Source organism: Tyto alba, unplaced genomic scaffold (genome assembly GCF_018691265.1).
Source record: "Tyto alba isolate M040663 unplaced genomic scaffold, T.alba_DEE_v4.0 Super-Scaffold_1000006, whole genome shotgun sequence".
Taxonomy (NCBI): domain Eukaryota; kingdom Metazoa; phylum Chordata; class Aves; order Strigiformes; family Tytonidae; genus Tyto; species Tyto alba.
Window position 1 is genome coordinate 29,527,134 of NW_024881272.1, and position 13,413 is coordinate 29,540,546.

At 42.6% G+C, this 13,413-nt stretch overlaps 1 protein-coding gene across 5 annotated transcripts in view; it reads right to left on the minus strand.

The window, feature by feature from the left end:
- Positions 1–8,734: 8,734 nt before the first annotated feature.
- The window catches only part of GLIS1 (GLIS family zinc finger 1), a 206,643-nt gene continuing 201,964 nt past the window's right edge, over positions 8,735–13,413 (minus strand). For all 5 annotated transcript variants that reach the window (XM_042786346.1, XM_042786344.1, XM_042786345.1 and 2 more), the window contains 2 exons: positions 12,829–12,996; positions 8,735–9,189 (listed from right to left, as the gene is read on the minus strand). In XM_042786346.1, the coding sequence (XP_042642280.1) occupies positions 9,053–9,189; positions 12,829–12,996 (305 nt within the window). In that variant the 3' untranslated portion in view covers positions 8,735–9,052. The remainder of the gene's footprint in view (positions 9,190–12,828; positions 12,997–13,413) is intronic.

Consider the following 13,413-nt stretch of genomic DNA (forward strand, 5'->3'; position numbering starts at 1 on the left):
GGCATTTTCAGAGGCAGCAGAGCAACAGGATCTGAGCAGGACATTTTCATACTGTTATGCCAGAGCTGGAGCTCCCTCTTGTGAAAAAAGAGAAATATCAGAAAAGTCCAGGAGCATCAACTGGAAACGTGCAGGGAAGGTGATGTTCAATAGGCAAGTGATTTCCAGTAGCTTTTCCTGTAAGTCTGCACACACCTCCATCCTCTGGGACAAGGAAAGAGGGTATTTGTGGCTATGGTCTTACAAAATTTGAAACTGGCACTACAATTTGTACATAGCCACAATCCGTCGCAGAGTTCTGATGCATGATAAAAATACGGAAGTAATTTTCAATTAAAATAATTCTCCTGTTTTTTCCTCCCCCATGCTTTTAATGACTTTTTTCCCTGACAAAAAGAGCCTAGCTTTATGTCCACTAATAAAAAGCAGAAAATAAAGGAATCTGTCAGAAGTGATAAATACTGTTTGCATTTTTGTGCTTGATGTGTTCAGCATCAGCCGTGATGAATTGGTAATTCTTCTGCCATCCTCTTGCACAGAGCACCAGAGCTGGGGTCCCTCATGTCCATGCCAAGACTACCTCCCTTTGAAATTGGGGGTGTCCAGCCATCACTGGACAATTGGGGTATAATGGGATACAAGTATACAATAGCCGTGTGTATGAAGACCCTATAGATGGCTCCAGGTGTATTTTAGCCTGGGAACATTTATGGAAAATACTTGGTATTTAGTGAGATCTGGTGCACTTTGAAGGGGAAAAAATGTGCTTCAGAAGTATTTTTATGAGCCCTAGGATTAAGTTCTTTCTGGCAAGTGTGATTTAGCGGCAGCCAAAGGGGTGACGGTCACTGGCAACAGCTGCCCTGACCCTCCCCTGACTTCAGCGGTGAGTCCCGTGGCAGGGTCTGGGCAGTCCGGCTGTTACAAAATCATGGGCACTTGGGGATCATCCCCACTGCTGGGGTGAGACCTTGACCTGCGCCTTCTGCCAAGCAGGAGTTGCCCCTTACAGAGAGAAAGTAAGTGTTTAAGGGAGACTGCTGTAGCATTTGTTGAGTCTATTTTGATGCTGATAAACAGAGCCCCCAGGTTTGTCCTCAGTGCAGCTGCCATGGCTGTCACACCACAGCCAACATATTTGGGTTGCTCCCCCCTGCCCTGTCCCCACCAGGACCTATCACCTCTGGCACTTCCTCACCAGGGAAAGGAGGACTCTTGCATCTTGTTGAGCATCCTCCAAAATGAAGGTTGCACCCAGAGGCGGGCATCTGTAGGGATTGATGCACTGCTTTTCTGGGATGTAGCTTATTAAATCAACCTCTTTTCCCTCTGCACAGTAAGGGTTAATGGTGCTAGTGTAAGAATATTATTCCAAGGGATTATTAAAAAAAAAAAGTTACCGTTTTTCTTACAGCAGGGAACATGTCCAATAATTGATGTGGGAATATTAATGCAATATGTGTGTGTTATCAATTTAGGAAAGCAGAAGACATATTTCCTTAAGCTTCTAATCATTTATACATATGACCTTCATTTATACAGCAGAAGGGCTCTTCCAGAGAGCTACAATTTGCTTCAGATGTTTAGTTTGGGTATTTTGCTTTACCTTCTAACTGCCAAGTTTGGGATTATTTAGCAGTAAAATTAGAAATGTGGATTTGAGTATGTACCAAAGTCCTGACAGGTGTTAATGGAACTCAAGTTGAATATTTTATTCTTTAAATAGTAAAATGTAAACCTGCATTTGTTTAGCTTTGCCTTCCTGCCAACTATATCAGGTATCTTGTGTGACTAGAATCACTGTTTTCTGTACATGGTCTTCATGGCAGTTTCCAATGCCTGTTCCCAGCTCAGCCTATATTTATAATCCTAACAGATTTCAGCTCCACAGAGAATTCCTTAGGCAAATGTGTGGTTCTCAACCCAAAGAGATAGGAAAGAAAACTCATTATGCAGTATAGCCCAGATTTGCAGAATGTGCCTAAAGATGCAAATAGGCACTTAAGAGGATTTTCAGAAGGAATAAAATCCTGGGGATTAAATTAAAGCAGTTAAGGCAGTTCTGAAAAATCCCCCTTAATGCCCTTTTTTAATTTTTAGGTGTTCAGACACCTTAAAAAAAATCAATTCTTCATCCTGTTGCAATTCATCAATGTTGCTTTGGGTTATATTCAGGACAAACTCTGATTTAGAGGGATTTCTTTTGGTAGCAGTGTTCCCCAGTTTTGCTCAGAGAGGTGATGCAGATTGCTGCGCGATGTCATGCTCTGTTTCAGAGAGGAGCACTAGCTGCTTAAGAAAGGATGTAGGACACTGGCACACCACAGGCTCAGCCTTCCTTGTTACAGGAGATGTCCTGGGAGGAATTTATGTTGTCTGAAAGTTGGGGTCCATCAGTGGAGATAGCAGCTCCTCAACGCCTTCCTGGGACAGGCTGACTCCCCCTTTGGAAGTATCCAGGGTGCTGGTTTGACAATTTATGGATGCCTGGAATAGGGTGAAATTAAGCCATCCTTTAGTTATTTAAGAGGAAAATCCTGAATCTGGTGTCTGAACCACATACTGAACTCAGGGGCTGGGAGGGAAAGAGCTGCTCTGGGGCTCTTTTGGTTGCCATTGCCCTGAGGATGGGTGGTGTTATGCTGCCCTTCTGAAATGAAGAAAACCTGAAAGCAGGGAAGGTGGGTCTAATCCTCCAGCTTAATGCACTAGCTTAATGCACTCCCTTTCTAGCCCAGTCCCTAGCCAGTGTCTCCACATGTCCGTCCATGTCTCTGTATTGTTCCTGTGTCCAGCAGCACATTGCAGTCCACTGCTTGCCACCCAGGCACACTGTGAGGTTACTGAAATACAGCCTCTCAGAAGGAAGGGAGAAAACCCTTTGAAATCAAGCAGGCCAAAACTTTCAAAAGTTTTGAAAATTAATACCATGCTTTTCTTGGTGTCCTTGACTAATTTAAGAGAACTGCTATATAACAGGGCCAGAAATACACTTTTAAAGTTGAGTCACTTGGTTTTGAATGAGAGTTACTGGCTCTGGCCAGAAAATCTGTGTTTTGCAGAAGAATTATTTGATTTTTTTCTGGATTCATCACCACTAGAAAAATCTTTTTGCCAAAGGAATGGGCAAATTTATTTTCTTCTCACTAGAAGTCAGGCGGAAAGCTCAATCTTGTAAGGGCTTTAGCTAGATTGGGACTTTCTATGGTTTCTACATTTTAAAGAAAAATGTCTGCCATGGTTTGACTGGTTTTGCGGCTATGAGTGGCTGACAGCCCATGGAGCCGGGATATGTAACCTTGCAGGGCTTTGACAATCTAGACATCTACAGCTCTTTTTCTGCTGACTCTGGGCTGTGGACCTGCAAATTACTTAAGGGAGTTTGCAGTTTGCTTTGAAATTTAAGTAGAGAGGAGCTTTTAGTGTAACTCTACAGATCTCAGAAGGGCTTATCTCAGGAGGGAATATTCCAATGGCTTTTTGCTGTCAGTGAATTAAATTATATAGGCTGGCTATTTTTTCATCTTCTGTTGCACTGATCTTCTAATTTAATACAAATACTTTACTGGAGAACTGAACTAAATTCATGTAGGTTTTAGTAAGATCATAACAAAACCCATTGAAATCTTCTACTCTTATGCAATTTAAATTCAATTTACAGTCACTGTTTATTTTCACATACTTGGTTGTTGTTTTAAGAACTGGGGGTTGTTTTGCACTGCTTGCGTAACTGACATCTATTGCAGTATCAGATCGGTGCTCTTAATGTGCTCTGGAATTTGTTTTTTTGGACTTTTACCATTTAGAAAATGTATCCAGTTGAATGGACAATCTCAGGAGCAGGGAAGCCTTTCCATAAGCAGCAGCTGTTCCTGATGTTTGGTGTGTACACAACTAGAAAATAGGATCTGAAAATGTACTCACCAACTCTGTATTTTTATAAGGGAGCATATCTCATACCTGCCACAGGCTATAACCATTCCTACTGCAGACCAGAGGCTTTGGTCTTGCAAATTCCTGTGTCATGGTGCCACATCAGAATTATGGCATTAAAATAGTGTTACTTTGTCATGATATGCCGCCCATGCACATCTCATTTGCCCACTTGCAAAGGCACCTCTGTGGCACTGAAAGAACGATTACTTTTATAGCTTGTGAAGTACTGCAGCTAGTAAACAGGAACAGAACAAGCATTTTTATTTTCTATACAATGAAAAGCTTGAGCTTGATTATATTAAAAATTTGAGGTCCTGCTGAATGTTTGGCTTGCATCCCAGCTGGTGGAAAGCGCAAAGAAGTGCTTTAGCTGCTTCAGTGTCAACTCGAAATTAATTTTCTCTCTCCCAGCTTGATCAGCCACTGAAGGTCATCTTATTTCAGTCATTCCTAAAGCGTAGTGCGTACACACTGAGTACATACACAGGGGTAAATGGGGTTTTCATTCGCTGGGGAAATGATTTGTAGCTATTTATAAAGTAGTGTTGTAATTTATTATTTGAATTCTGTTGCCTAGACTGAGAAAGTATCTGATAGTCAACTGGAACCAGCAGTTCCATTTTAATTCCACAGGGTAATAATTTTCTACTATTATAAAGGCTCACTCCAGTTATTATACATATTAGTTGGTGGGGTTTTTACAGCACCACAACGAGAAACTTGCCAAGCAATAAATTCCATTGAAAGGTTTCTTTGTGTCTTTAGGAAAAGCTTACATGAGATACTTCCCTACTTACATGTAATAAAAGGAAATAATGAAGTACACAAGCATACAAGTAACCATTAACTTGTGCCATTGTGCATTTTAATGGTTTTATTATGGATAACTTTCCAAACCATACAGACTCAAATGAGTGCCTTTGGATTTCTCTGAATCTATCCTTTTAATTTACAGAAAACCTGATTCACACAGATTCTGGAATTAAATCATCACTCCAGCTGCTATGCTTTAAGTTTCCCAGACCTTTGTGAATCATTGTGTGGTTTTGAACAGCCTGGTTGTTGTGACATAAATATTTTTGTAATTGATCAAATATGTCTAGGTTTGGTTGGTTTGTATTTTTAACTAAAAATATGTCATTTTTAGAAGGACTCCTTTAATTTTTAGGAAATGAGATTAATCATGTTTTTAAGGCATGATTTCCTTTTAATGTCTCCCAACTAACTGAAGCACAAGTAGTATTTTGATTTTTGTCGCAGCCATTACAGCTTTGTTGGGCTTTGGATATGTTTTCCCTGAGTCCTCCTTCAAAAACTGTAGTTTCTACTGCTTGGCAGTTGTTAAGCTACCTGCCTCCTTGTTTAATGTTCTAGGAAAGAGTTCTAGCCACTTATGTCTGAGACCAAAAAAACCCAAAAACTCTGAGTAGGTAAGCAACAGGACAGAAAGCCAAATGGGGCAGTGATCAGAAGCAAAGCCCTGTGTGTAGGCTTAAAGCACAGTTTTGAGCCTTTATGCATTTTAATTCTAGGAGAGGAATGATGAGTCAGTGCTGCCAGGGACTGCTTGGGCCAGGCAGGGCCACCACAATTAACGGGTTTGCAGCTGGGACTGGGTGTCCTTGAGATCTAGGGATCTTGAGGAACCGTTTATTAAAAAGAGAGTAATATAACCCCATGCACCTTGTTCTGTATTCTCTAACTGTAAAACTTCCTGCATGTCTAAGTTCCATTCAAATTTCTTGAGGACAGAGAATTAAATTGAATACACAGGCACCTTCATGTACACTAGCAAGGTGCAACCAGGCCCTGGAGAAAAAAGTAAAATGCATCCATGTAGGCTTTGTGGTTAGCCCAGATCAGCCTCAGAGCGGTGCTAACCACGCTGCTGTGGTGGCATGGTGTCCAGGGCTTTCCCCGAGTTTGCAGAGGCTGCCATGGCTGAGGAGAGCCGCAGTGGTAGCAGGGTGCTCGATGCTTGCGCAGGAGCAAGCTGGGTGCTGGGACTGGGGCACCAGGTGCCATGCTGGGTGTCAGCTGTGTCCCGCATTTCTGGGCAGGTTGGTACGAGCCTTTCAACAGAGACTGACTGCGGGTCGTCCTCCTTCAGTGTCATTTTATTGTTTCTTTTCTCTCTTTTCTCAGTTGCCACGCCAGCACTTCCCAATGCAGCAGTTTCCCCTGCTGCCCTGTCTGGGCTTCCCTCCCACTCCACCTCTGTGCGTAGTGCTGGGCAGAGGCGGGGACCCATCACAGGCTGTTGACTGGCCTCTGGGGATAACACCCTTGCAGAGGGCAGGGACTTGGTCCCCCAGGAGAGTTGCTGTTCAAGGCTCGCCTGCAGGCGTGGGACGCCCTCACTGTACCCTTCTGATTCGGTACATTTGCCAAAGCTAGAAACCATCAAGAGTTATAGCCAGCATCCCCTGGTAGGGCTGCAAAAGACACATAAATACACTGAGTGGCTGGGGCACTGGAGACCTACAAGTTTATGCTGCTACTGTGTTTTCCCCTGTGCTTTGACTGCTGGGTTCACACGTTGCTGCCAAATTCTGCTTTAAAATATACATATATATATATATATATATTCATTGTGGTTGTATTCCTTTGTGACCGTAAGGGGAACTGCAATCCTGTGGACCCAGTAATGCCACTTCTGCAAATGCTGCCAAAGAATCGCCCCATTCAGCCTTGGGCCTGTTCTGTGGATTCTAATTATGCATCTACAAAATGTGGTATTTTCTTAACATGCTACTGAATTTTGCTTTTTTTTTTCCTGTGAAACTTGCTATTTTGCAGAAGCCAGGTGCTTGACATTTTTCTGTCAGTCCTTTGGGGATGGGGTTGGGAGCAAGAGATCTTCCATCAGCTGCTTCTTGCTTTAGGCTGTTCTCTGGGGAGCAGCTAATTGGATTACAAGCCTGAAATCCAAGGAGATGGGGCTTGGCACTGGCATACCTGGCATGAGGAAAGGACCTTGACAACACTGCGTGAGCATACTGCAGCCAAGCAGATCCTGGTAATGGAGAGATGGGAAAAAAAAAAAAAGTACCATCCTCAGTCAGTGACTGGTATCAACCCAGTGTGAGCTTTTCAGGGGTGTCCCATGGTAGCTTGGGTATGTCTGAGCTGTAAATGAAGGGGGATTTGCCACATATCGGCTGATGCTCAGTCTGGGCATCATTTAGTGAACGGTGCTTGTGAAGATTTGCCTGGTGGTGAAAAACCTCCCAGGTGTCAGCAGCCTTTCAGGTGTGTGCCCCTAGCTGGGACGGGCGCAGGACAGCCTCCCCAGGCTGCCATGTGCCTGGCGTGGCATCCCTGCTGCTGCAGGCATGGTGGTATGGGACCTGGCCTGTGGGAACAGCTTGTCACTGGTGTGGGCATGGTGTCCCTTTGCAGACTTCACTCTGTGACCTGCTGTAAAAGTTACCTTCAGCCTTTCCACAGGAGCTCTGCCCTGTGGCCAAGCTCAAACCCTCTGGCATCGGGCGCAGGAGGCACAGTCAGTCACAGCTGGACACTGCTGGGGGAAGCTAAGACATTTATTGTCATTTGTTTCCATTTATAGGGCAAGAGCTAAATTGATGTTAACGCTAAGTAACTTCCCAGGGACATGGCACATCTTTCTTTAACCCAAACTGCCAGCTTCTCTTTTTCCTTTGTGAGGCTGCACCCACACCTGCAGGACAGCAGGTTCCACATGCAGCAGCATTTCCCGAGGTCAGGGATCATCTGTTAGACATAATAAAGCCTTTCAGATAACCATACATTGCTCCTAAGGTACGTTATTAAACCCGACTAGCAATAGGTTGTAAATGAGAGCAATGTTGTGTTTTTTTTAAGTTAGTTTTTCCTTACTGTTCTCCCAAGCCACCATGGAGCATTTTCAGGAGCTCACATCTAACACACCTGCACTGCACACATAGGGAGTGCCTGTCCCCTTGCAGGATGCCTGTCTCTCCCAGGAAAGGGAAAGGCTGGGAAATGCAGCCCAGTGGGGCCAGGCCCACAGTGACAGGGAACCAAGCAGGTGACCTCTGTTCCTCTGGAAGCCATTGATTACAAGTGCTTTGGATGGAGGAAAGCCCTCCGAAGGTGTCCTGCTCTTCTCTACAGCATGTGCCTGCAGTGGAGAGTTCAGAGTGGCTGCTGAGTCTTGTGAATGGAGAAATCAGGCGACCTGCCCCACACTCAGGTGTTTGTGCAGTGTGACTGTGCCACTGATCTCATGCGGGATGAGGCCATACGTTTACTTGTGGAGGCAAAAAGCCAACCACAGCTGCATTTCATTTTTGCCTGCAGTGCTGGGACGGCTGCATGTGCTGATGTACCCACCATGGCAGGGGCAGCAGGAAGGCTGGGAGATGCTGCAGGGCCGGCGGGCACGCAGGGCTGGGAAGCCGGCCCACGGTGCCGCCCTGTGCTGGAAGGCTTCTGGTCCTTTCACAGAAAGTCTGCAGGCCCCTTGGTTTTCTTCATGAACACCTGGGCTGCTTTAATTTCACCATTGCTGAAATGCCACTGCTTTGTTTAAACCACTCTCAGGCATTTTAAGAATGTAATATTAGGATTTATCAGGCAGACTGATTATATTAAGAAATGACAGTACACTTGTTTCCAGTTTTTAATGCTTTCTTGTAAAACTGAAAATATAAAACCAGCTGAGCAAATGAAGATCTTTATATACATGAGGTCTGTGATTAAAAAAATTCTTTTAGTTAAAAAAAAAAAAAATTGACCAATGAGTTAAATGAAGACTGATTAAAGGGAACAACATTCTCAAACTGAAACATACTTATCAGGAAAAAAACCCTTCTTTACAAGTTTATTATATAACTTACATTTACACTTTACTGAGAGAACTTACAAAACAAGCTGCTTGAAATGCTCCTCATTCCTTTAAAGCATGAATTTCAAAGTGCCACAGCAAAGGAACAGGTTCCAATATTATCTTATACAGACTATTCATGTATAAAATGGTTTGGTAAATGTGAGGTGTTTATTTAAATGAGCACATATAGGGATACAGACTAAATAAAAGTACTTGAACAACACCTTTGTTATTACATACACAGTTATAGGTATAATAAAGGAAACAAGGTCAGCACTGCTCTTAGGTATCTGTATAGATGGAAGGAATGTGATTCAAGCAGTGATCAAAGGCGCCGTTTTGGAAGAATCCATTTTCATCAGTTCCGTTGGAGACCATGTCTTCAGATACACACTCTGCCTCAGAGATTGCATCATAGCCTGAAAGCGTGACAAGTTGTATGGACATGATTTAGCACCACAGTACATATAAGGAAGGAAGCATAGTCTGAGGCCTGGGATTATACAGTACAGCACAGCGTTAATGAAAAGACAATGGGGTTTACCATCAAAGCCTTACCCAGGAGATACACAAACTAACCTCCATGGGCATTTGTGTCACAGTAGATGAAGCTCCCATTCATTTCTGCGGAAAGCTACCCATTTGGAAGTGAAGTGCAAGTATCAGCGTATGACTCTCTTGGGACTTTACAGTTATTATCTGAATGGGATGTCAAAACAATGAGTGGGCAAGGTTCCTAGTAAGTGATGCAGTCCTCTTGTTTTGTGTGTTTTTCCTTTTAATGGCACTTACGTTCCATGTGTCTCCCAGCTGCTCTTAGTATCCAGAAGAAATCTGGATCCTACATGTACTGGATCCCCACACACTGCAGAAGTGAGGGCTGCGGAAGCATGTCTGGGTCAGGTTGGGCTCACAGGACATGGGAAGGAGCTGTGCACCATGCTGTCCTCAGCCCACCAAAGCCCACCTGGTCAAGCTGGCTGGTGTTTGCCAGGCTACCAGAAAGCCACTATGGTGGGGAGGAATTTCTCTGTCGTTCTCCTTTTATAATGCAAAACTTGCGCACCTGTTAGGAGCCTCCCTGAGCTGTGCATCCCTGTGGAAAGGAACAGGTTTGCCTGCTACCAGGTGCTGTGGCAGCTGAAGTGCCAGGGCGTCTGAAACAAAAGGTTTATTGCCTACCTCAAAGGACATGAAACTTTCCTACTATGCCCCACTATAACCTGCATTTGTGAGTGGCCACTGAAGGCTCATATGCACACATTCATTTTACTGCAGTCCAGCTCTTTCCTCATTCCCCCTCTGCTGTGTTCACCCCTTGCCTCACCCTTCTCCTTTCTGCATTTGTCCCTGTGTCTGCACTTCTCACACCAGCCAGACCCTCCTCCCTGCCTCAGGGCCCTGCTGTCTGCTTGGGTGCTGGGCAACCTCCTAAACCTTCTCCTTCAAAAGTTTTTTAACCCACCCCACTACCCCCTCCCCAAACTACTGCATGAAACATTGACGCCTTATGTTCATCCTTCAACACAGATATTCTGTTTTACCCTTACCACATGATTTGGGTTGGGTCTTTAGGAATGTGTCTGTGTGAGCTTCAGCACAAGTTTCTGACCCCCTGCACCCAGCTCACAGAGTCACCTACCACAATTTTAATCAGCAGCACATCGGCTGAGGCAACACATGGAACAAGATTCTTCTAGTTAAAAACATACCTATCAACTAAGTGCCTGATGTAGAAACTAAACGTCTTACAAATCACCTTCGTGTGAATTGCAAGGCAATGTGTGGCTGGCTGATCCTCCTGGTTAAAGCACTGGGACCTGGCTCCATTCGCTGCCTGACAGAGGAGCTCTCTGGAGCCACTGGGAAATGACTCTTTTTCTGTGCATCAGTTCCCTGTGTGGAAAATGAGGCTCGCTCTTCTCTTTAGCCTTTCTTTCATCTCTTCTGCCTGCCTAACTCTGCAGGCAAGAGTGTCTAGATATGGCTGAATCAAACACTGTGCCAGGCTTAACTGAGGCCCCCAGGCAGTGCGGCACCGCACCACCAGCCGTGGTGACAGATCCTGCAGTCTCATACAGCCAGTCCTGATTTCAGAAAGAACTGTCAGCTCAGTCCTTAGAACTTAATTATAGGTACTTTACTATTAGGTATGTTTTTATTATTTGAGACCAAATTCTCTACTTATTTACATTTCTGCACTTTCCTATGACGTATTAATTTACTGTTAGTTTACAGGTCAGATTCTGCTTTCTGCAGAAATCTGGCATGCTGCTTATGTCCAAAGTCTCTGGAAGATGAACTTGGCCTGTTTATCTGCCCTGTGCTGTGTCAGTCCAAGTGGAGTCACCAGTATATTTTGGTAAGTTTTGCAAGTGTTTATGTTATGCTAATTTCTATTTGATGAGTCTGTATACAGGGTGGATACACAACCACAGATGGACAAAACCCAAGATAAGCATACACCCCAGAAATCATTATTAGATTCCGGATAGAGTAAACTATCCAAAGTCCTGAACAGAAAATAAAAATTTATTGACTGTTAATGTGATTCATGGAACAGCTGTTTGCCAGTCACATTTGGCATTCCTGTGAGATGAGATCTCATTTAATATTAATGGTGCTATAAAAGCCTAAAAAAATTAGTGCATAGCCTTGATGAATCTTGCAAACCTGAATGGTTCTATTTTACACACAAAAAGATGAGATAAGATTTATATATTTCATATGTATTTACGTTTTGGCCTTTTAAGTATTTGCATACCTCAATAACCACTCTAAAAACAAAAATATTACACAGAAACATTTCATAACAGTTTAGCCCCAGACAGAAAAATCAACTGTTGTTGAAGTTGGTGTCTTGCCATAGTATTATTCTTTGCTCCTACAATTTCTTTTGGAAAGTTTATTTAGTCTGTTCTTTAAATATTGCAGGCTGTCAATCTAAACTTGAAATTCGATGTTAACAAGAAAAAAACTATGTTTTAGTAACATCAAACTTATGAATAACACAAAAGAATTCAAAGTTGAAGTTGAAACTTCATCTTAAACTTTTCCCTTGTGTTCGTTACTGATGCATACACTTTCTAGTACGGAACACCAGACAAATGCATGCACACTCTCTCTGAACAGAGTCTCCTTTAATACAAAACAAACAGGAAAGTCAACTCTAATTTTGTGGTCTGACTCAGGCCCCATTTCAAAAAGCATTTAAACATATGTTTTCAGTATTGTCCTTAACCGAGATGCCCTCCTGAATTCAGACATGAAGAAAAATTTCTTGGAGATATGTATGTAAATATCGCAGTAAAAGGTAGTGTTTCATGGCTCTGACAATACTCACATTTTGCTTGATTTCAGTATTTCTGTCAATTCTTAATTGTGGTTTTAAAAGTAGGAAAAAATGCTTTATAAAAATTAATACTTAAATATTGAAGCGTTATAATAATCTAGCTATAATAACCTGTTGCAAATTTTACATTACACAAGTAGGTAGCTGAATAGAAAAATACAATTGCCATGAATGTGCAATAGCACAGACACAAAAGAACACCCCGAACAAAACTAATATTTTTAGCTGAATTTATCAAAGCACTGCCTTTCCATTTTGTAAACATCAGTATTGCAAAACAAAGCCATCCTTTTCTTCTTAGATGAACAGGAAGTCCGGGCTGCTGCTGTTTTCTTCAGTTGTGTTAACAATCTTCCTAGCTTTGATCTGATTCTAAAAACCTGCCTGAGCATACCTGAAGAGGTGTACAATGAATAGCCCACACAATAAACATGAGAGTGTCTTGTCCATCAGCTCTCCTGACACTGTGTGTTGTCTATGACATCCAGCAGAATGAAAGGAAAATTTGTCCATCCATCAAATATAGGAGGATTAAAGAAAACAAATTTCCTATCCTTCTGGGATTTTTATAAATGCAAATGAATTTCAGTGACTGATTTTTTTTATGCAAACATATTTTTGTAACAACACTGACTATAAAATGTGTTCTTTTCCCCTTCTGCTAAAAGTATCATATGGATAATTCTTTATAGGTGGAGTAAATTACCTGTTGAAGCTAAAGGTGCATTGAGTATGTGATAGCCATTCTGTCTCAGAGGATTAAAGCAATGGGATTCCCCTGTGAGCACATCACTGGTGACAGACTGGTCCATTGTTCTGTAGCAGTCTCCATAGTGGAAACAGTTTTGTATTGAGTGAAAGCTGCCTTGGTAACCTGAAAACAGATATTGCACACACATTTTAAAACTACTGCAATTGTATTAGCTCCATTTCTGTCACAGTATTTCATTACGATTGTGAGGGTTTTTAGTTCTTCAGTTTTAACTATGGAAAAATGATCATGCTATTCTATAAGGCATAATAAAATAAAGCTGCATCAGACTCGGTCCCACAAGGTGCTGTGGACTGTGATCCCCATCAAGCAAAAATCTCAAAGATGTGCTTCATTTCAAGCACTAGATCAGCTGAACGCAGTTAACAGCCTGATTGTATTCAAAGCTAAGTAGTAAGCACTCCACTGGGTCAGGTCCAGGATGCTCAGCTCCTAAGGGCATGTGTCTATAATGAATTACTTTTAATTTAAATACAAAAATGCAATATTTAAATGAATAGCACTGCTTTGTTTTGAGTA